Genomic DNA, 25,903 nt, shown 5'->3' with positions numbered 1-25,903 from the left:
ATAATAATACTCCATACTGTTATTATAAATTCTGTCTGTAAATTATAAACTATGTCTATCTATCTACTTGTCACGCTTTCACTACTAAACCGCTGGTTCGATTTTTATGAAGTAGATATATGTTTCGAGATAAAATATAGGTTACCGCGGGCGTAACTTATTACATAATAATAGTAATGCGAAAGATATGGCGGCGGGATGATACCTATTATTGGTATCATCACCACACACCAAGATAACTCCAATACTTATAGCTCATCTCGGAGTGTGGTACGTGGTATCAAATGTTTACTGTGGGGATAGCGGTGGATTCGACAGAGATTTGTGGAAAAATAAAGACGCATACTTACCTAAGTCACAGATTAAATAATACCCCAATAGTGTTCTACCTAAGTAGTGTTCAAAGCACAGGTTCAAAGTATGAGCAAAGAGTATTTGTATACGTAAGTATGGTCCATTGACAAGGTGGTAGTCAAGCTTTAAGTCCGCCTTTAAATATTTTTGTAATAAAGTTAAATATGATCTAGGTATCATCTGTACTCTGTGTTTGTGTGTATGAGATTCAAATGCAATTGCGTTTGGACTGGACGGACGCACCGTGTGTAACTAAACCGGTAGGATTCACAGAATATTATATACTTTTTTTACACAGCTGGCAAATAAAATGATGAATTCCGTTTAGCGCACCAATGCCAATGGCATCTTTTCAAATCGTACGTCTACCAGTTCAGTATAGATGGAGTGCGTCAGTCAATATTTTTCAGATGTTTAATGTCTACCTACAATCTAAAGTAAAGTAGTAACAAGAATTATAAACTACTTAGTTGTTCACCGCAAATTTAGACCTTCGCGAGGTCCACAATAAATTTTTACAAAATTGTGAATATTTCAAAAATGACTGAACCGATTTTGATGCCCCCCGAACTTAAAAAATCTATTAGCATATCCCACATACCTGTTTAAATTTCATCATCGCCCCGGCTTCGCTCGAGTATTTACCCGATATTAAATTATAAACGTAAACCTTCCTCAGGAATAGAAGAATAGAAGTATAATGTGAACTATACTTTGGTGTAAACCGCATGAAAATCTTTGCAATCGTATTTGAGTTTATCGCAAACAGACAGAGGGCGAGGGAGAGGGAGAAACGCGACAGAGGGCTTTGTTTTTTAATATCTAAGGAGGATATTAGCTAAGGATGATTCTTTAAAAATCGGTTCCGTTATTCCTCTTCAGGAACCCTAAAATGAGAAACAACGACAAAGGGTAGATTGGGACGCGTCACAATCGAGCCACCCTTTGCATCGAGGGATGCACTGTTTTGGGTGCAATTGCATTTACTTTGTGGCTCCGGTCAGTGTGATGTAATCGAATTTCAGCCTGGACTGGTACGTCGGTATTTAAAACTAGCATTTGCCCGCGAATTCATCCGCGTTTATTTTTATCCCATTTATAGTGGGGGTTGATTTTTGAAAAACAAAGTAGGTACCTATGTTTGAACAAAGTAGGTATGTCTATAAGTACATGCAAACTAAATTTCAAAATCAATTTATCAACGGTTTAGACGTGAAAGTAGAACAGACATACCTACAGACGGACAGACAAACACAGACTTTCGCATTTAATAATTTCTCTTTCGAAACAAAACTATGTTGCAATTATGTATCGCAATAAATATACAGTTATTTATTTAGTAGCACAGAAAACAGATTACAAGTAAACAGTGACAAATAATTTAAATATGTAAACTAGCGTCTTGCCCCGGCTTCGCTTGAGGAAAAACCATAATAAAAAAAAGCCAATGTCACTCCTAAAGTTTTCGCCTATTTCTGTGCCAAATTTCATCAAAACTGACCCAGTAGTTTAGTACACATTTCCTATTTATAATATTAATGGATATAGCTCTAAATTGTAACCCAAATTTAAGTATGTATAGTATACCTATTACGCTTTGAGCCAGAAGATAACAGTCCGATAGGGCCGCGCGTGAACTGGGGGGTCAAGGCTTAAACTTAAAATTTAGATCACAATTATTCCAGCTCCACAATATCGCCGAACTCGGACACACGCCGACGCGAATGCGTGAGCATTGCGTAGTTAATATGAGTGCTTTACCGCAATGAAAAACCGGCCATGTATACCGAATCCGCCAAAGTTTTAACGACAGTGTGGAGCCAGCATTAGTCGCTGTTAATAATTTTTTTTAAACTATCTTTGTTGCAAAGATATTTTATAATATATTTTAAAATAAAAAAGAGAAAGTTCCCATAGGTAGTCAATTAGGTCTATGTTTTTGGGGTCCCTATTTTTCGCATTATTTATTTTATATTATTATTCTTTGGCATACCGGTTTTGGCATAAAATATTTTGGCATATTGGAACTATGTCCAAGGCATTAGGTAGGTATTTATATTTGGCATTCGGGTAAATGTGACATACTTACTTAATTAACTTTTAGGTTAGGTTAGTTATGCTTCAAATAATTATGCGTGAACCGTTATGCATAAGAACGTTATGCTTAAATATCATTACATAAGCGATAATACAGATGACACCACGAGACTATTGTTACAATGAATAAAATTTAAAAATACCTACTAGTTAATATTAAAAAATATATAATCGCCAATAAAAATAAGTATTTAATTTTTTTATTCATTTAATATAAGGCACGCTCTAGGTTGATTTCTGTGGGCACGCTTATAATGTGTACATATTATATAATTAGAACAGGTCTCTATTTATAAGCATAAAAATTTAGATTTTTAAATAGTAGATATATTTTTTATATAAACAATATTAAAATAAAATTTTCACGCGGTTTTCACCGATAGATAGTGTGTTTTCTGAGGTAGCTATACAATTTGTTATATTTTTACCCCGGTGAAACCGGTATGGGCCGCTAGCAAAGAGTAAAATAATATATCGTAGTGTATTTATAAAGCTTTAAGCATTGTAAGGAGCTCTCGGTGCGAAAGGCAATTACGTAAAATGAAGAGACAATGGCATGATACAAGTCCATATAATAATCAAATCAAGAGCCGTCATCGCCAGTGACTATTTGAACCCTCTCGACGTAGACAAATTGGATAATGTACGCGGCAGGTGGCGCCGCGGCGGGTGGCGGCGGACGTCGGAAACAGGTGACGTTTGGGCCGTCATGGCGGATTGGCGGGAAAATGCTCGGTTCGACCGATTAATGTTGTTTGTTGAATATAGAAAGGAATGTGTGTAATGTTTTTATATAGATACAATTTTATTAAATAACATAAAGAGATTATAGAGAGATTATTTAATAAAATTGCACACATAGGTACCGTATCCTAAGACTGGTATTGCTCCTCCAGATGTTCGCAGAGAAAATAAGATTTGTACTTTCTGTCTGATTTGTGCATATCTGTGTACTACAAAATGATAGACCATCGACATTTTCTACATCACCATGTGCCACTCCCAGACTAAAGAACCGACATAGTTTTGTTAAAGACGTGTCGGTGGGTAAAGCAACAGAACTAAGAAACCAAGTACCCAGTAGGGAGTTGGTAAGGTCAGAGAATTGTTAAAAATATGTAGATATTCTAAATAAAATAGATATATTTAGGACCATTATGATGATTCCATGACCATTCATTCATTCATTCATTCATTCATCTGGATCATTATACGAAGATTTAAAGTTGTGATAATTCTAATAAAAACGATTAATTAATAAATAAAACTACGTGCACAATTCAACTGCGGAACGGAAGAGAGATTTATTCAGTGTTGTCATATTCAATACATAGACAAAAGCAAAGGTACCTAATAGGCCATGACATCTATTATTATACTACTTAAGTAGGTGGCGCTAGTTACTATTTTGAGTAATATACAACAAAAGTTGGTTGGAAAGTCCATTTTCAAAAAATTATGAAATTATAAAAACATACTCCACTATCATAAAAAACTAAAATTTTGTAACAACTTTCATTAAGAACTCATCATCATAAACGTAATATTTCATGTAGTTGTCGAATAAACACAAATTTCTTTGCGAACATTTTAACACGTTGTAACGTCACTTGTTGGTGTCATTTGGTAGTCCAAAAATGTGTGATTTTATTTTTGTCCTATCTTTGAAAGCTGAAAAAAATTCTGTGATACTTAATTCACAGTATTTTTTTCACAGGGTTTTTCTATTAATATACCCTTCGAATAGTCATCAAAACAAAAAGTCAACTAGTATATTGCCTTGACCGAGAACCTCCCTCCTGGGCATGACCAACCTTGGCCGACTTGGAAGTCTTAATAGACTCCTGACCACGGATTACGTATGGAATGTTGTGCTTCGTGCTGAAGTCCCAAGGCTGAAGCAAGTAGAATATGGTGAAATGAATGCTATTTAAAATAATAGATACTAATAAATTGAAGATAATACTTTATAATTATCGTCGAAGCATTATATGCATGTGAAACCACTTCACAAATGGCGAAACAATCGACATAATACCGAAGTACAAACCTTTTTTTTTCATTTGTTAAATAAACGAAAAATAAATATTTTCTCAACACTGTATTTTCTATTTAACTGCAAATAACAAAACCGTAGAGCTCTGAAAAAACAGACATTTACTTTATGTTACAATCATCCTTATGCCAGTTCAGCGAATTGAAAAACAAAAGGAAAATTCAAATAAAGAATTCAATCGAATCAAGAGTCCGTCGTCCGTGAGTGGGAGTGAGATGCGCTTATACGATAATTGTGAGGTTAGAAAGAGATGTGAACAGCGTTAATCCTATTGGCTTATACCGGGCGACGTTTGCCAGGATTGGTCGCTGTGCTTTATTGAACTGTCACTGAAGACCGTGGTTAGGGGGTGAAACGTAATTCGGGGGAAATAGGGGGCGAAAAAGGTCGTGTTGGAGATGGGGGGTGGTGGGTGGAAAGCCGTTTCACAGAGTGGAGTTTGGCGATTGACTTGTGGGTAGTTTTTAGGGTTCGTTCGTGAAATTGAAGTATATTATTGTGACATAGAAAAGCACATAATGTAATTAAATACATTAACATATTGGCATTTACGACAATATTAATTATTATGTGATATCTTAATCTTAGAAAAGCAATTTTAAAAAAGGTATTGTAACTTTAACCCTCGTAACGAGTGATTACAATGTTATGTAGTGGCGTTCTGCCTCTTCTCTATTTACCTATAGACTTTGACTGACTCTATGATTAATACTAAATAACAGCTGTTAAACAGGGCGACAATCGCCCAGTGACTATTGACCTTTGTAACAACATCCGAAACATCTGGGAAATAAAAAAGGCACGTGCGCGTTTAATACCTGTTGTTTAATATACCTACTTATAATTATGCAACGCGAAAGTTGTGACTCTATGACTTTTTATAAATAAAACGGACAATGACAGAATAGAGAAAAAAGGGACTATCGACAGAGGGCTGAGTTCATGACTATAGACGCGGACCAAGACAGAGGACGAGATATACAAAATACAGCCTGTTAAGAAGATATCTGGTTCCATTAGCTTCCAGCAGTAAAATAAACCGTTGATGAGTTCCCTCTTTGGGAGCCGAACCTGGGTACACCGTCAGGACATTCTTATTATAACAATGCATTGTCATGAAAACAAGCACTGAAACGACATGGAAAATCTGTATGTGTGCAAGTTAAATTTCGCCTACTACCGCTTTTGTATGTACTACAAGCGGTAGTAGGCGAAATTTAACTTGCAAGATTTGATTAAAGACAAACAAAAAAAAAACATCAGCACAGTTGAAACTAAATATAAAAGATAGTAATTGATGTTATGTCTCCAGTGTTGAATAATGCCTCTTAGAATATTCTATTTCCTTTATTTTCTATCATCAGCCTGGCTCTATGGCCGAGAAACGGGAAATTATTTCATATAACATCAACTATCATAAACTTTCTGTTGAATGTTTTCTTTAAAATAACTTATAAACGACGCTCTTAGGGCGTTTTAGGGAAAATGAAAATCAAAAATGTCATTTACACGATTCCGCAATCTGATTGGTTGAGAATCGCGCGGGAAAACGTGACTTTTCCTTTCTGACGGTTGGGACCGCGGAATTTGATGTGCCCGCCCCGCCCTTCGCGGTCGCGGCTCTTATTGGACGAGATATCAAATGTCAATGTGCCTATTGTTTATGTTTACATGGCTGTACGGGCTTAGATACATTTGCCTTTCCTTATGGATAAACTAAACTAAAAAAAAAAAAGTTTATGCTTAATAAATAAACCACCGGGAAAATAATTTTAAAATGGAAAGATTTATAAATGCCTAATTTACATTAAAGATTTTTTTTTCTTCTGCATTGAAGATACGCAAAGGTTTAAGGTGTACCTACGTGATAAATTCGATATAAAGTTTTGTTTACTTTTACTTCTGTGCTTTTACAGAGGAACAAATTTGTGCATTGAAGGAAATAAAATGTGAGCTATTGCTTAAATAGAATAAGATACCTACAAATTTTACAAAAAAATCAAATTTTGGGAATGTATAGATCCTCTTTATCATATCCGTAAATATGCATGAATATATTCTCGAAAATTCATATTATTCACTATTTATAAGGCTACCTACCTAATTCTACAAAATAAACAATTCTTAAGAAGTAAAGCCGTCGACATTTCAACAGCTTGTAAAATATCCAAAAATAGTAATTGGGAGCCGAACCAATCTGAAATCTGCGTCATTATTCTAAACGGCGGCTGCCACAAATTAAAGCTTAAAACGACCGTTTAACAGCTGACCCAAAATCGAATCCCCTTCGGGATGCGTCACGCCATCAGTTCTGCGGAAAAATGTCAGACGGATCGCGGAAAAGGGCAATGGGCGGAGAAAAATTGCAAGCAATTTTTACAAAACATACAATACCTACTTTTAAAAAAAATATTTGTAATCATATAGTTTCATATTACTTATTTAAAGTTTTGTCTGGATCTTAAAATACTAAAGACCATTTTGATTATACATAGGTAGGTACGTAGCCAAGATATCTGTTGAACAGTTATAATTTTTGTGAGGACAGAAGACATTTCATTATTCTATTCGATATAGACAAATCTAGCAAAGAAACACTAAAACATCATATAAAGTTTAATAAATCAATATCCACCTAGATCTGCAACACGCTTCGTCGATGTTCGATATCCTCACCAAGCTTCGGCATTTTTAACAATTTTTTTACTGACATAAAAAGTATATTTTCACTTTTTATGAACTGTAAATATTCTCAGCAGCGTGTCTTTATTTCATCCTCGAAGTGAGGGCATCAGACACGAAAAGCAACGGGGCGTGGTCGGCCCCGCCTCCACCCCACGGAGCCCGACCACGTCAAAAGTGTCCCAACAGCCGCGTAGGACGCGCGCGCCGCGGCTCTCCGTGTCAAACGTTACGCTGTCTGAATTTGATATAGAATTCGAAGTTTCAAATATAAAAAAAATAAAGCTAAAAGCAACGTGCCAGTTGCAATTTACGGTTTTAAATATAGAATCTATCCGTGGCCGATTTTCATTTCTGAATTTAAAAGGTTTAAAAAATGTATGGTTTGTTTATGTTGTTGGTCAATTTAAAAACGGAAACTCGTATTTGAAGATAGATACATACATTAAAATAACTAATCCAAACAAAATCATAATTTTTAACGGTGCTTTGTTAATTATTTAGGTTTATATTATCGTCCAATGACAAAAAGGACGAGCTATATAGATAAATTATATAGTATTAATATTCTTTGTATAACAGTTGATTTATAATTAACAGACATACACCAATCTTTGCCATTAACACTTGATTAAATATTAAAAAGTACTAATATTCAAAGACAGATATATTTGCAGTAATTTAATTTAACAATCGTTGTCAACAAGTTTATTAATATTCAACATAAAAATTAAAATATACAAACAATTGAACATTATACTGTGTTTTTAACCCCCGACGACAGGAGGGAGTTATAAATTTAACGTGTCTGTTTATGTCTGTCCGTGGCATCATAGCAGCCAAACGGCTGAACCGATTTTGATCTAGTTTGTTTTTTATTATAATTTTTTGTCTATATAATATTTTTATTCGTTTGCAATTTATTTAAAAATACAATCCACACTAATATAATAATCCATGTCCAAACTCTAGGTATACTAATATTATAAAGTGAAAAGTTTTGTATTTCTGTTTTTAATGAATAAACTCTAAAACGACTTGACTTATTTTAATGAAATTTGGCACAGACACAGACGTGATCTTCAGAAATAACTTATAATTTTTATTACATTTTTACCCGAGCGAAGCCGTTCCTCTAGTATAAAATATTTTGTTGCAAGCAATTTCCAGAACATACACTTGAAAATTGAAACAAAATGGCGCAAAAGAAAATTCGATAGAATATAATTCGTTACACGAAAATATTAGAAATTACTTCGCAATACTTATTGGTGTGCACGTCACGCGCGTTTTTTAAACTGAACTTAAATAATATTTTTTTTTATGAAGATAAGATTTTTTTATTAATCCTTAAAAGTAGGTATACAAATATACATAAAATTCATACAATATTTTCTATAAATTTTTTAATACATATTAAGCCTGCCAAAAAAAAATATATATATATACATGATCGCCAATTTATACACTGCATATATTTAAAATCACAACTGGCAATTTCCAACCTAAATGAGCATACTATTAAATTTTCAAATAATTTCCTGACGGAATACAAAGGCCACCATATATGTAATATAATAATATCTACCTACCTTTGTAGGTAGTCGAAGTTTCGGTCGAATACTCATTTTTTTCATATGATTGTTCATATGAAAACAATGAGTATTCGACCGAAACTTCGAATCTAAAGGCAATAATTGTATCTATTTCAAGTTTTTAAAATAAAATCGATTTTCAAAATGAAACATTTCTATATTATTTTATTTTTGATGTAAATCGCGTTCGTATGTGCTACACCGGCTACGAGTCTACGAACTACCGTAGCTCGCTACGGATTCTCGTAGCCGTTGTAGCACTTTCGTAGATGTCTAGTTATTTAGTTGCATTGATACCTATTCAATAAAATAATGGAATATTAAATAAAAAATTGTCAAAGTGTTCACATTGTTGTCATGACTAACAATCGATTCTTTCAGAATTAAATCTAATGAAGAGAAATGACAAATATTAGTTATACTTACGTATTATAAGCCAACATTTAAAATACATTATCTGTATTTATTTATTCAAAGTGTGAAAGTGAGACAAAAAGACTATATCGTAAAATGGAAGTGGCCCAAGCTCCTTTACAACTGACGCAAGACCATCAGGACGGAAGAATTAGAGGTAAGTAATTATTTCCATATACTTTACTAGCTTTTGTCCGCGGCTTCGCCCGCGTTTTCTTCATGCGTCCGCTCATAGCTTATCTCATAGTCAATATCTCAGGTTCTAACTAACGTATCGCGTATGTAACTTATATACCAGATTTCAAGTTAGAACCATCCGGTATACAAATGTGGACCTCATCCAATTTCATCTAGTAGATTTTGGGTGATGCGCAAACAGACAGACAAAAATTAAAAAAAAAATGTTTTGGATTCCATTAGTCCCATATATGTCCCCCATAATTATTTTTCATTAATAACTCCTATGTACAGACGTAGCCTACTTACAGTTTTATTATAAGTATGTATAGATATATAGATTTTATTTTAAATAGCACAAGAAATTGTCGTCGCTGCCTGGGCGTTAAATATTTGCTATTTTGGGAAAGAGAACAAATTTAAAATGCGTGCTTTATTTTGGAATTTTATGAGTTAGGATAATTGTTTCTCCTTTTTTGTGGCATGTTCTTCATTTATTAATTTTTGCATACCCATAGACGGTAAAACATGTACTTAGGTTAAACTAATTTATATTAAGCCGTTACATTATTTAACACTAATTAATATTAATTCGTTACGCCCAAAAATTTGGTGATCACGCGAAATGACGCTTGGATTCACACATACATAAAATATTTATATTCACACATACATAACAAAAAAAAAATGTACACGCAAAGTCGTACTGATTTAAATATCAAATTACGAATTAAAGTGAATATAATCAACCAATCAAAATCAATTTTCGAATTTCGCGCCGTCCGCCATACTTCATGTTCTTTTTTTTCACGGCACTGACACATTTAGTATTCAGCCAACGCCTGCCAGTAACTCGGGGTCTATTTGACTGATTTTCAGCCGCTCCATGATTTGCCACTTTACCCGGTCAGAGCGCGCACAGAATATAAAGTAGCCAATAGAAGACAGGGATTTGAAATTTCATTTTCGTTCTGGAATAATGGGCTCGCATTTTGAATATTGGCTTTTTATTGGGTGTAGCGGGAATGTATTTTTTCAGGAATATTTGAGTGGCACTTTAGCCCTGACTTATTTCAAATCAGAAATATATAAGTGTTTGCAATTTTAACTCAACATTGGGCAGATATCTAGTGGTTCCCGCCCTAGAATAGGCCCATTCATATGGAGTGGGCGTATTACATTTCACGGGAGGACTCACAAGCATATATCGCACGATACAAGGAGACTGAAGGATAAAAAGCTATAACATCCGCCAAAAACAAAAACCTTGGGTGCCACCAAACTTCTGCCAATGTTAAAGTTTGTGATAATTTTTTGGATAAAGATTCTTACACATAAAAACAAACCAACAAAAAAAAGGTAGGTACAACAAAAGAATATCCGATTTCTATGGGTAGAATGAAATCTAAAAATTAGTGCACTTTCATCTCAAAATTTCCATTGGAGCAGAATCACGGAGCGTATCAATCATAAAAAATATATTTTTTATTACATCATCATACCACCCAAAATGTTCCTCCATGAAAGGACCAGAAATAAAAATTCAATCGAAACAGAAATAAAACGAATGGTGGGGGGAACATAAAGGTTTTATAAGACACATAAAAAGTTCCGTTTCAGGAAATTGGAAGTCAGGACGGAGGCGCGAGTAAAGCCGGGTATCAAGATAAATCAATGTTTGTTTTGCAGTACGCCACTTTAGGAACGGAGAAGGCGTGGAGACGACACTGTTAGATTCATTTTGTTTTTATTATTTATGATATTCAACTGGTAAAGTTCTATGGTCGATTTTTAGTTATGCTTTAGTTTTAGTACTCCGATGAGGCAAATTTAATACTACGTTTTTATACTAGACAGAACATAACAAGTAAATCAGATAACAATATAAATTATTAATAACTAGATAGATAGATAAACTCTTTATTGCACCATTCACAAAGGAGTACAGTTCCAACAAGATATTAAAACATAATGAGTGCAAAGGCGGACTTATCGCTAATGCAATTTCTTCCAGCCAACCTTTGGATAAGTATATAGTATCGATAAGCTGACATTTCGCTCTTCTGATATGATGCTGAAAAAACATATGACGGCTTGAAAAGAAACAGATGAATTAATTTCGAAAACCTATAAAATTTATAAAATTCCTATATTTCATATCATTATAGTGATTGATTAATTTTATTTTTACATAAAGACATATATAAAAATAAAAGCAATGCGACTCCCCGCCATCGTAGTACCATTCGGAGAGGAAACTTTGTCGCTTGCCGTTTTATTTGGTTTTCTTTTGACGCGGCAAGCCCTTGAGCCTCTCTGATTAATTCCCGCCCCCCGCCGACCCTCCGCTAAATCCGACTTTAAATGTACTACGTTTTTCTTTGATTTTACTCATGTTCATAGTTCAGATACCTAAGAAAAGATTGATTGGTAGAACTTCAACCTCTATGGCGCGGTAATAGCGGCGAGTTTGCAATAAATTTGGGTAGGTTGATGTGCTTGTTGACTGTCCATGAGAATGTATAGAATGCAAAAAGGGAGGAATTTAAAAATAGAATTATATAGATGGTATCCCAACATGCCCCACTACATTTATCGTCAGAGAGATTTTGTTGCATTTGCAAAAAAAAACATGTGTGTGTGTAAACCGTTGAGGTGTTCCCTCGTTGGGAGCCGATCATTGGTGCACAGATCTTGCTTATCATAATAAACTGAAACTGGAAACTGAAGCGACGTGGGACATTTCAACTCTGTAGGACAAGTACAAATATAATAGGTGAAAAACTTGCAAAACTTGATAAAGGGTAGACAAAAAGAAGTAAAAACTACAATTTTAAATATAGTATAATAATCCTTCGGTCATAACACGGGAGCATGTGCGACCAACGACCCTGGGGACCGATCCTTATTGATTTTATATTGTGCTGGCCCAATACTCACGGGTGACATGTTCAGTTGTGGCGATTGAAAATATATTAAATGTTGCCGGTCACCGGTTGTTATTGGCTATGAGTTTGTATACCAATCTGACTCATGTATAGTAGTTTTTATCGACCACCACTTGCTTCCAGTGATAGGTAACATCGTGAGGAAACTTGCACATTGATGGACAGTATAGATGGCGGTATTCATCGTTAGATCAGCGCAATCCTATATAATTTCCAGAATCTTGCAAAACAAGTTCATTTGTTAGACAAATTAAAAAATCCCCGACTTTCAATATTCATTTCGCTACAACTTTGGAACGGCTAAACCGATTTTGATCTAATATATCTAAGAACCAATGCATAAAAATTAGCTATGAAATAAAAAAAAAAGCATTCAAATCGGTTCACCCGTTGATGAGCCACGTACACAGACAGACACACATAGCGGTCAAACTTATAACACCCCTCTTTATGCGTTGGGGGTTAAAATCAACACCCTCACCTTCACAATATTTTGATGACCTCCGTGGCCTAACGGTCATCACGCCGGACTGCTACACTGGAGGTCCCGGGTTCGATACCCGGTCTGGTCAACATGGAAAATGATCTTTTTCAGATTGATCTAGGTCTTGGATGTTTATTTATATATGTATTTGTTATTGATTATAGTATCGTTGAGTTAGTTAGTATATTTCATAACACAAGTCTCGAACTTCTTTGGGGCTAGCTCAATCTGTGTGATTTGTCCATATTTATTTATTTATTTAGACAAAAGGAAGTTGGCGGGTGAGATAACGCGACAAAATACACAATTTAATTTTGTACTGAATGGATTGGCTTGCAAATGTATTTACAGCATCGCAATGCCCCCATCGAAATATCTTATTGTAGACTTTGTGACTGTATAGAGCGGGCGATTTGATTTTGAACAGGTAAAATAGTTAAATCTTAATCCATCCAGCCGTCGGAGCTGACAAACCTATTTTACGAGACAAATTTTGGTATTCTGGTTATTATTTGTCGAATGGCAATAGAATGCTTTTTAAAGTGATTAAAGAAATATTTATTTCTTCTCTATTCTATAATTATTTCTTTTCTATAGGTATTTACTCCGCTTGTTTCGATAGAAACCTTATAAAACAAATATTATAAAACAAAGCGCCGACTTTCATGCAGTCTTCACCAATAGTGTGTATAGTGTGATTCCTGAGCAAAATTATTTTATTATGTTTTTACTCGAGCAAAGCCGGGACTAGAGATAGAGATACAGATTAAGTAATGTCGGTAGATAGTAAAAGACATGACAGATGCCTTTAGGCGACTTGGATAAAATCTAAAACCAGTATTAGCTATAGCACACTCGAAAAAGATTTCAACATTTTTATATAAATTAAATCCTCTCTAATAGTTTCGTAACTCTACATGTCTGGTACGTGCAGTGACTGCCTGTGACACTTAATATAGGTAAATAAATACAATAGCCCATTGTAACGATCGACAATTATTGTTAACAGCTAGATAGCGGAGGGCTGCTCTTGATAGAAATGTTCTTTTGAGGGATGATGTGATGATTCGATTTATTTTGACGCGAAATCGAATGTAATTCATTAGTCCGATACAGACATTATATTGAGTACTTATGATAAAATAAAAAAGTTAACATTAATATCAATTGTTGTAACTTTGACTGTGCTGTCCATGTAATGTCAAATTTATTGGCCATTTTCTGGAAATTAGTAGATAGAATTGTAGATATGTAAAAAGGTATGCGGTCCACCTGATGGGATGTTGTCACCGCAGTCCATGAATGCCCGTACACGAGCGTTGCCAACTATGTGGCTATATAAAATACTAGCTTTTACCCGCGTGAACTTCTCTGCGAAAGCGATACAATTTTCATACAAACTTTCACCCACCATTATAGTCATTTGGGGTATATTTTTGAAAAACCTATTATTGAAAACGGGGTTCTTTAATTGCATGCGTACCGAATTTCATCAAAATCAAATCCTGCGGTTTAGCCGTGAAAGCGGAACAGACAGATTGATAGATAGTCGGACAGACTTTCGCATTTATAGGTAATATGTTTTTATTAATAAAAGTTGGTATAGATTATAGATATTTCAATGTAATATGCTTAAGCGTCGTCGTCTAAAATCACATTCATGTGACAAATACACGATCATATTATGAAGTATCACATACCATTTCTCATATTGGATTCCAACATAAATATCAAAAGCGTTTGATACCGTGAAACCGCACCAATTTGCCCTTCCGATCGCTCCATACCAATCACTTAATTGATTTGACACATTAGTACCAAATATGTTTGATTTCTTCAATATCAAACCTTATATAAACAGCAGAAGGTATAATTTCACTTGTAACGGGTTTCAGGCGCACTCAAGGGTCTATACTCGGCCCCTCGCTTGTTGTAAAATAGAAATGCTATTAAAATGGAAGGGTGTGATTTGCAATGGTTATTTTATTAGCTTTATTGAGATTAAATGTATATGGCTTTAATATCTTAATTCAGGATTTGTTCAGTTCAAAATGTTCGTATAAATATACAAGTAGCTAATGTTTCAATTATCAGAATATCAAAACTTAAGGAGGTACCGTACATCTAAGTATTATTACTAAAGTAAATGGCGTGTGGTTTCGCCCTATATAATAACAAATATTCTAGACAGCTGATAAGTAGTATAGTATTCCCAAGGAGAGAACTTCATCTCAGCTTATTCTCGTATGTATTACATTTTGCACTAAATACTTCTTGTTACTTGAAGACTAACTTTGTATTATTTGTACAGACGACAACACCTCTCCTCTAAGATGGTCACCGCCAACGTCGGCAGCTCTGGTCGCAGCAGCATTAGCACCACCAGCATTGAGACCATGGCTGCCAGACCCGCCTACTAAGAAGACCAACCACTTGGGTAAGACAGGTTGGCTCCTGACTTCTATTCTTTTTTCTATTAACTTCCAATTTGTGAAGCTGTCGAGGCTTAGCATTTACTAGCATTGGCTTGTGACTTAAAGAATAAAAATACAATTTTTCTCTCGCGGTCGGAGCTGTTGTACCACAGTTAGTTAGACAATTAATATGATATATCTATGCTTAAAGCAGATATTGCCTAAAGTGGTTAAATTTATTAAACTCACATTTATCGGCATTCAGAAACTCTGTCATCATATCTTGTGATGTATAATCGTATATATCTCCTAATTCTCAGGCCTCGTGTGCGTTGTGTGCGGCGACACCAGTTCAGGCAAGCATTACGGCATTCTGGCTTGCAATGGCTGCAGCGGGTTCTTCAAGCGCTCAGTCAGACGGAAACTCATCTACAGGTGAATAAAGAGCCTTATAGTAATATAACATAATGATACAGGTTTTGGCGGGAGACCTACAACACCGAAACTCTCCATAGGGTCTCGACGTGTTGGAACTATATTCACATGCAAGCATCTCAAATACCGGACTATTGCCATAAATTGTTAACATAAAATATAATACAAATTCACTGTCTGTAAGTATTTTTTTCTGTGAACAAAAAGTCTATTGAGTTAGTTGAACATTAGTATCACTACGAAACTGTTTGTCTGTTTTTTAAGCTGTCTTTTAAATCACGCAACGGATTTTGATGCAGTTTTCACTTTTATTTAGACTATTTATTCTCGAAGATAAATAAATTGCTAAGCCGGGCCAGGGCGCTAGTATTCGACAATTTTGTATTTTCTGTGTCAAGTTATGAATTAGATTGTACATAATTTGATAAAATAGAAAGCGTAAAATTTAACTAACGACTCGAAGACAGCCTCAATTTAGACCAAACGACAGCTTCAGTTGAAATAGCAAAGTTTATCATCAAATATTCACCTGAAACCACTTATACAACTGCAGACACAAGTTTGTGCTGATTTAGATCATCCAAACACAAGTACACAACTGTTTGCACAATTGTGGACACTTTAATATGAACAATAAGTGAAACCTCAATTTCATCATCTGTAACCGATTGTTGGAATGGAATCATGTCAAACTTTTGTGAATATCACACAACATAATTTTCTTAGTACTTTTTACCTTAAAATTATTATTATAAATACCTTAGTACTTAGTATTTATGCGTAATTTAGTAGTTTTTATGTCAACTCCACAATGTCCACGAACAGTTTGCCGAAACTTTAGCGGATTCTGTATACATTGCTGGTTTTACATTCGTACCATTTGCCACGATCGTGACAAATCTCACTCGCCTCCTCTAAACTCATCACTGCCCATAAGAGCATGTCATATTAACAGTTATTATAATTACAAGTAAAGTAATTGATGAAATATACTTGATAAATAAACACAATCTAGTTATAGTTTATAAATTAGTAACATCAAAAAAGCAGGACACAAGTGTGGCACACATCGCGCGACACGCTCAATCTAACAAACACACAAACCGACCACGCCAGCTATGCCAACAAAATATATTTTGATGAAAATATTTGGTTCAAATTATTCATTATATGTTATCCGTGAAGTTGGGGTGCTTAAAAGTATTTTACAATTAAATAAATTAATATAGAGGGCACTTCGACTTTAAAAACGTGAGAGTTCAAAACTGTCTTAATTTTTTTTTAATCTTTCTGAACGTATGTATGTATGTATGTATATCAGTTTGGTGAAGTACGAGTAAGAAAAAGTGTCCGAGGTGCACCCAGGTGAACCAAATAGATGAACAGTAGTTGTCCATTAGTGAACAGACACATAAAATCAATAAATTTATCAATACCTTTAATTCATATAAAACTAAATAGAACTATTGTCGATTGAGAATTTAGAGTTCAAAAGATTTCATTTTAGTTACTTCACTACGATTATTAAGTTACTTAGAAATCAAGCAAATATCAAAAAAATACCCGCCTGTTTGATTCCTAGCGTTGACCTCTTTAATTTGATACCCCTGTTGTAGTATTCGAAAAAAAATGTACAAATTTCAATGGCTTTGAACAGGCAGCGCCACGTTTTTTTTTTAACGTCACCTATCTAAGAACACTCGGGCAGATATGAGGAATATTACATACGAAATATACATACGCGAAAAACAATACCCTTCCTTGCAGTCGGGCAAAAAATAATTATAAAGAAAATACCTTAATCAATAACACAACAAATTAAAACACACAAGCAAAAAAGGCAAGCAAAATATTAATTTCGAATCAAGTATTCCCCTAAAAGGTCGCGTAATCCCAAAATCCCGTTGCAACCGGCTCTCCCGAACAATACATGCACTTGTACTACTTAATCCACGCTGAGCATATTTCTCATTCTTACTGCATCTGTGACCTGTTGGCGGGGTGATGATACTGTGATAAGCGGAGCGGGAGCGGTTCGTAGCCTGTATTCTTGAGTTCGTAGCTAACGCGTAGGCCGTTCTTAGAGCGTTAGGATCGTCTACAAAATTTACAAATCAAAATACTTCATTATTTACGAAATTTTTAAGTGCTTTGCCGAGTGCAAGCTAATAATTACTACTTTTGTAGCATAGATTTAGAAAGGCCCTGCGCACGGGTTTGTGTAGGGTACGTCTAAAAATAAATATTTTTAGTCTATGGCTGCTTTAGTTATGTAATTATGTATATTTCATAACTAAAGCAGCCATAAAATAAAAATATTTATTTTTAATGTAGTTATTATAGTATAACTACGTTAAAAATATAGCTATAAAATATATTACTAATACCAAACTATATTACGAATTTATATCTATATACCTACATATTTATATATTTCCTTCCATTCGACCTATTTCCAAAATTCTTTCACCAGTAGACTCGTGACACATGGTACATTTTATCCCGGGAAATCAAAACCCCGGAAGTAAGAAATACGCTACCGCTTTCGCTTATACACAGTGTTAGCTACCTATCGCCTCCCCATCGCTGGGTATTTAAATAGGATGTGAATTTAATTTTCGTTTTTATGACAGAACGCTCGCTCTTCACCGTTTAATGTTACGTTTTATTTGGATAATGTTCTTGCCGTATATTCTGTGCGGTGAATTTTTATGGAAAGAAGAATAAAATTGTTATTGCTGTTGTTATAAAATGATTGCTTTTCAATACTTGTGCATTTGAAATTAAATAATTATATAAAATATTGAATTAGTGTTTATTTAATATAGTCATATAATTGAAAAAAGTCGAATGTTATTATATTGATTTTATATAATGTATATATAAAAAATCTACATCACGCTGAATTTTAGATGAAGAAAAGGTTTTCAAAATTATTTCTTTTAATTTTCCACATATCGTAACTGTATGTTAGCAATAACTAGACTCTATTTTAAAAAATCGCTTCGTGTCTGTCTTTAAAGATGAAGATAATCTTACATCATTACTTTCCTGTTGAAGGTTTTGGTGTATAGTTTAATTTAAGATGGTTTTCGACCCGAGCGAAGCCGGGACGGGCTGCTAGTACTTATTAAAATGCGAAAGTGAGTTTTGTTTATTGTTCGCCTTCACGCTTTATCTACTCAACCAATCGTCTTGAAATTCTATTCATATAGCTAATAGAATGGAGAAAGACATAAGTTACTTTTCATCCCGGAAAAAGATATTCCTTTGGTAAAATAGCGGCAAAGGGTAGTTATTTTCACTTTTTAACAAAAATACCAAACCAAACCTAATAATCAATAACAAAAATTGCAAACAGCATACTTGAATCGTCAACCACGCACAGATAATATTAAAAACAGTTTAACATTTGGCCCCTCTTCTATTATTTGCATCGGGCAACACCAGCCCTCGACAGATAGTGAAGAGTGACATGTGTACATTGATTCAGTAATTTATTTCTGAACAGATTCGTAGATCAACTGTTGATCCCTTTTTTAATGGAATTAATATTTCGGGTAGTTTTGAATGTACTAATGTATGAATGTACTAATGTTTTAGATATAGCGGGTATAGAATTTGCATTTTGCTCGTGAGAATTAAACTTTTTCTAAATAAAAATAACATTTTTGTACTTTCTAAGTAGCTGTGTGTATGCAACATTTAGAATAAATAAAACTAGATTCAACTCTACCACCAAAAACATCGTGTACGCGATGAAGCTTTTTGTTCGTTCTATAATAAATTTTATTTTTGACACAAGATTTTATTGTTGTCAGAGAGGATGTTATTGCATTCAATGCGTGGCAAAAACATCATGTGCAGTAAACCGTTGAGGAGATCCCTCGTCGGGAGCCGTTTCTAGGTGCACCATGCTTATCACAATGATGTATTTGTATTCCAAACTAAACATGTGTACAAAATTTCAGCTCAATCGATTGAAAATATGTTCTTCATAATAAAGTATTAGTCAGATCATGTTCATATTTTTCGAAAGTCGCTTAAAGGCATATTACGCACATATAAAAATATTACAGTGATATTACGTTACTTAATGAAACATAAGCCTTGCCAAAAATATAGAAAAATATGTCCCCAAAATAATTATAAGTCGGAAGCAATCAAACTCGGACCCAAAAAGGGGATGGGGTTTGATACAGTTGCTGACAAAAATGCCTTCTCAGAAACTACTCGTACGTAATACAGATTAAAGATATTTCATTACTGGCAATCCCTTAGTAATAGGATTACTTTGACATTTGTTGCAACTCGCCATAGAAATGTGGAAAATAGGGTGCTCTTATATTTATATTTAGTAGGAAAACTATGAAAGAAATAAATTTAGTTGATATGTTCTAGAAATGATTACTTCAGAATTAAAATATTATTTAATCTGCGTGAGTTTTAATTTTGACTTCTAAGACTTTCAGGAAAGAAATACAAAAAATACGCCAGCAGCCTCATCTGCCGCGTCAAGTCAATCAAGAGAAATTATTATAAACTGATATGAATCTTCGAATCGGCGATAGGTTAGAAACCTGACATGTTCATATTTTTCTCAATTTATCATCATATTTATCATCTTAAATTCATTAATAACACCATTATCTGGATAAATGTGGCTTCGATTTTCTTGTTACTGTCTAAATGACTCTTGACTTGACTCTGTCAACGACCTGATGAAGAATTCCGATTGCTATTATGATGCGCCTTTACATCATGAAAATAAAATAAAATACTTTTTATTGACCATTCATTTCTTAATAGTAAATAATTAAAATACAGTAACGCAGTGATATTGAAGTGTGCGTCCACGCACATCCATCTACCATTTAACTAGGAACAGATTTGTATCTTGATTGGCAGAAGGCATTGTGAATGATCCAATAGAGTTAGCTGAAGAATTAAAGAAAATTATCCAACTTTTCAATTAAAAATTTGTAAAAAAAGCAAGGTGCCCATCACACAGGATATGAATGAAAAAAATATAACATGAATACAATAATTCCCAAACTAGAAAAATCTGTTTTTTGGCTATTAACGGCATAAGTATATACAAAAAAACAAAAATTATGATTAGGTACTTACTTACAAAATGGCAACAAAGAAAATGACGCTCTCAGCTGCCTTGTGATATGATTACAAAATAATATTAGGCTATGGGGCTCTCAAACATTTTCCAATTTTTTATTTAGTAGTTTTAGTGTTTTGTCTATCTGTCAGATTACAATATGATATTTTATCAGAAAGTTGTGAAATAGGCCCTAAATATACAGACATAAAGTTAACTCTAAACATAATACACAATTTTTTTTTACAAGATACCCAGTATACAATTCTACACCCCTTATAACAAGTGGGCTACCACGTTTCACGCCACTTAACCTTTTTGAATGATGTTGTAATGAACATGTGTCTATATCTGTCCTTTCGATGTGTTGAGAGAGGATGGGAGATTACGTTTTAATTTTGCATCTGTTAATCAATTAAGTTTATATTAAATAGTAGCTTTTGCTCGCGGTTTCGTTTAATTCGCCCGCGTTTAATTCGTGCATCCGCACATAAATTATTGTTTTTAATTTTTCGAGCTTTAACTAAGCAATATATCGCGATGAAACCTATATAAGATTTTAAGTTAGACCATCCGCTGTAAGACTGAGAAAACCATCAAAATCCATCAAGTAGTTTTTACGTTTTACGCGTAGAAACTAAATAGTATAAACTTGGCTAGGGAATCGGTACAGAGGCTAACAGTTATGTTGTCGTAGTAAGCGTGCAACTGTGTGCGTGTTTACTATATCCGCTTCTCGCGTACGCGCCGTAACTGGGTAAAATCGGTTTGCGCGTGCTCGGCCAATAGATAAGCTGTGGGCTGCGCAATGGCTGTCAAATCTCGCGTTTCTGCTCAGTTAATAATTTTTATTGATATATTGATTTTGTTCACAGATGTCAAGCGGGAACAGGTCGCTGTGTGGTGGACAAGGCTCACAGGAACCAGTGTCAAGCGTGCAGACTCAAGAAGTGCTTGGCTATGGGGATGAACAAAGATGGTGAGTCGACATATATCTGGCTCTCTTTCTGTCATGTTCGCTTGTTCCTAGTTGCATTCAGAGCTGTATTAAGTACAGTGAATTTTATTTTTTCGGGATGAAAAGTACCCTTGTAGGTATGTCTTTCTCTGAATTTCAAACTAAGTACATATTGAGCGGTTAAATCATGAAGAAGTAACAAACAAACTTATTTTCGCATTTGAATATTAGGTACGTTTGTTAATAATGCATGTCTCTACAGATCTTCTACCAAAAAAAATTGTTATGCATCACCAGATTTCGGATATTTATTTACAACATCAACATTTGCCTTCGAACAATGAAGCGTCGTTCATAAATGGCCAAATATTAATCTCAATTCCCACGTCAGCCCCACAGACACCCGGACAAATAGACACATCATAAACATATCAAAACACGTCAATCCGACAAAGCCGAACTCGCGTCCGTCGCACACACGATAGTCAATAGGCAGAAGGTGATCGTGTAGACAAACCCCTATGTTGGCTTTTGTATTGCATATTTCGATATATAGTTTTGGAAATTATAATTAGGTACTTATCTCTTTTCGCGTATATTTCTTCCGAAGCCATGATGCCCAGGGCGTTTAGCTTTCTTAATTTTTTTTTCACCACTCGGTCTTCAACATCCTTCCAGCTCGATCGGACACTGAATAGCGAGTAAAATTTAAAATGCAAATGTCACACAATTGGCTCGGCACAAATTGGACTGGGTAAAAAATTATACGTATGAAGGTATTCAAATAATCAAAAACGATAATTAAATGTCACTTACTGTCATACAAGCTCAAATAAAAAAGTAGGCAAGTTTAAATAAACGAAAATAGCTTTATAGCACACATACTTAATAGGGCACATATCTTGGTAACTGATTGCCATCAATTGCAATCCCAAGGAGCAAAAACACTTCATTGAATCTTCATAATTTTAATGGTTTTACTTTTACGTCGCCCCTAATGCAAATGATAAAATTACAAAGAAAGACTTGTCTATGTACTTCCATGAATATCTCTAACGCTCTCAATAAACTGAAACCAAAAAACACGTGCATATTTTTTCTAAGTAATAATAAATGTCTATAGATCAACATAGATTTGAAAAAAAAAAACCCAGATTTTTTCACAGCATAACGGTCTATTGCAACAACAAATATACTTACACTGAAGTGAATAGAAAATAATAAGCAAGGGTTAAAAAAATCTTTTAAAGCCACGTGTCGACGCGTGGCAGTAACCGCTTGGTATACAAATTATGGCTTAGGGCCCTCGCTGTAGGTCTTCGAGCTTAGTCGTGCATACGATTGTTAGTTTAGTCAAATTGGGTATGCTATAGTGATGTCAGTTTAATTTGAATAATGATGTATAGATTTGTAACCATTTCTTTTTCTATTCGTTACCAATCATCAACTGAACAATAGTTATTGGCCGCGTGATATTCCTTTCAGAGAGATGTAGTCGCTGTGAAGGTGAAGAATAACATCGTGAAGAAGCCCGCACACTAATTGATGATTTATCAGCTGATGATCTGAAATAGGAAAGGCAATGCTACGAAAATAAAATAGGATTTATTTTAATAGTAACTAAGAGACTAATCAATAAGTAAAGTACTATTTCCTGATTGACGAAAGCTTTCCAATTTATTTAAAAATGTTTACGAATATAAACCACACCAGAGTCTATTATAGGATTAGTCCATTATAATACCAAAATCAATTCAATAGGTCACGCCGAGGGGTGCGCCCACACGTTATTAAAATTAGTGTAGGATTTGTACCTACGAGTCGGTGGTGGTGTAATGGCTAAGACGCCCACCTGTCTATTTCTTGAAAGGTCTCAGGTTCGTATCCTACCCGTGCTATATGAGTTTGTATACCAATCTGACTCATATATAAGTATAGTAGTGTTCATAGAACAACGTTGCTTCCAGTGAAAGAAAACAACGTGAGGAAACCTGCACACTGGTAGACAGTTTAGTTCTCAAGTGGGTATGTATGCGACTATGGCGGTAAGTAGTCGTAAAAGTCATGTCAGATGCCTTTTGGCGACTTGAATGAAATCTGACACCAGTGTTCGCAATAACACACTCGATACGAAGATGCGATGAGTGTAGGATTACCCATAATATACTTATTATTGTCTTTCCGATAAAAATATCAGATCATACCTACTTGAAGATTCATCAAGTACTTAAGTATATAATAGTTATATATTTTTTATAAACTACCAAGCAGCGAAGTGTACCAACTGCTCAACGTATTGCACAAATGAGGACCAAATCGATGGCAACAATAGAGTCATAACCGCAGCCACACGTACTCGGCGAGAAGAAACAAAACTGGCCCAGCGTATTACATAATTACATAATTCTACTCTTGTAACTAAGTAGCTAACTTCTAGAAGTATTGTATAATCTGTGATAAAACAAATGTGTGTACATGAATTTATTAATGAAAAATACGGGTCACTCACTCGCATATGGACGGAAAAGACCTTTTAGTGATGATGTGTCCGCAAAGGCCGAGTAGGCATTCTTGAAAAACCTAGACAAACTCTTCGACTTTTCCGTCTATAATTACACGTGAATGATTCGTATTTTTCAGTTTTAATCAAATTATATAAGAATTGCTTCTTTAAAATAAAATAAAATTACTTGCAAATAACAAAAAAACATTTGCAACATAAAATCAAGTATTCCACCACTTCTGCTTCCACCAATTCGATTTTGCATGTCACCAATAAAATGTAACAATTCATTAAACAACCACATAGCACAATCCGTAATGCCCTAAAGCCGAATCTAATAAGTCGCTTTTGCCACACCCTCTTTATAATGAATGCGAAATTCCCACAAACACAGATAATTAAGCAAAAACTACAAAGCCACAGCCCTGGGCTGCACATTCAGATGGCACCCCTCGTTAGTGGGCGGGAGGTTAACCACGTCAGATTTAAATTTGTTTTAATGATCTCAATATTTTTGGATTGTGTTATGTTGTGAATATTAATATTTCATCAACTATAAATACTTTTCATTGGTTGTTTTCTTTGGTACCAATGAGAAGAAATTTAAGTATTTCGTTTTTTTTATGAAATGAAATAGGTGACTTTTGACACAAAACATAGGTAAATGTAAAGGTTATGGATTTCCTAATGACAATCTATTATTACGACGTGTTATTGTCACAGATATAAGAACATTACGTACATAATTTGTTCCTATATCTGTAGTTATTACGGCGAAATACTCAAAGAAAAAAATATACGAATCAAATATACAAACAAAACCCCTATTTCACAAAAGCATTCAAAGTTCGCAATTCGAATCTGCAAGAATCCGCGCAATCAAACTTTGAAACGACACAATGCGATTACCATAACGTGAGCACCTACAACAATGAAACGTTGATCCAATTTAACACGAAAAGAAAGTGTCAAAAAGATGTTCCTCAATAATGAGCGGGCCCAGTAGGGCGCCCTGGGGTACGCCCGACTCCCACCACCTTTATTACTCTAAGCTTTGTATTATTTTGCTCTCGGCGTCTATCCTGTGAAAAGGAAAGCTTAATTTGGTTACACTTTGAGATGCTGGCGCGACAATTTAATTATTTTCGGCTGGTGCGGTGCTGCTTCACCTTGTCAAAAGCCTCAGTGCGTTCTGCTAACTTAATTTATCAAAGGTTCTGGGGTCTTGTGGTGATTAATATGGATAGAGTGTCATATGAAATATGTAGTCCTTTGAGGCCGTTGATTACTAATTACAATGCAATTAGTGCAAGTTAGGATTGAAACTAAATTGTTAACGTAGTTTTACAAACTCGTACAAAGGGCATTTGAAATGATTTAAGTGTCTGAACTTATTATTAATTTATAGTCTATTTTGGTAAATTTAATTTTTTCTCTCTCTCTCTTGGATACTAAACTTTATTCATGCGCATCTATTTTTAGTGGCGTGTGGTTCCGCCGTAGGGCTTAGAATAGGACCATTTTATATCCTCTCGTGGATGTCGTATGAGACGACTAAGGGACACACAGCCTAGGCAGCTGATAGGCAACAATAGCATTACCAAGAAGGAGAGTTGACTTCAGGGAGTTCGGTTGTAAAATCACAATCTTCAAAATTGTAAGGTTTTTTTTTA

The 25,903-nt window shown here is 34.6% G+C and overlaps 1 protein-coding gene across 2 annotated transcripts in view; it reads left to right on the top strand.

The window, feature by feature from the left end:
• Positions 1-7,380: 7,380 nt before the first annotated feature.
• Positions 7,381-25,903, top strand: part of LOC128680917 (photoreceptor-specific nuclear receptor) — a 32,580-nt gene continuing 14,057 nt past the window's right edge. The window contains exons 1-5 of one of the 2 annotated variants that reach the window (XM_053764406.1): positions 7,381-7,556; positions 9,166-9,355; positions 15,119-15,244; positions 15,542-15,656; positions 21,645-21,748. In XM_053764406.1, coding sequence (XP_053620381.1) covers positions 9,295-9,355; positions 15,119-15,244; positions 15,542-15,656; positions 21,645-21,748 — 406 coding nt within the window. In that variant the 5' untranslated portion in view covers positions 7,381-7,556; positions 9,166-9,294. Of the gene's footprint in view, positions 7,557-9,165; positions 9,356-15,118; positions 15,254-15,541; positions 15,657-21,644; positions 21,749-25,903 lie in introns of both variants that reach the window. The other variant, XM_053764405.1, reaches the window with a different exon arrangement.

The sequence above is a fragment of the Plodia interpunctella genome, chromosome 25 (genome assembly GCF_027563975.2).
Source record: "Plodia interpunctella isolate USDA-ARS_2022_Savannah chromosome 25, ilPloInte3.2, whole genome shotgun sequence".
NCBI classification, from domain to species: domain Eukaryota; kingdom Metazoa; phylum Arthropoda; class Insecta; order Lepidoptera; family Pyralidae; genus Plodia; species Plodia interpunctella.
This window is presented reverse-complemented; position numbering and strand designations above follow the sequence as displayed.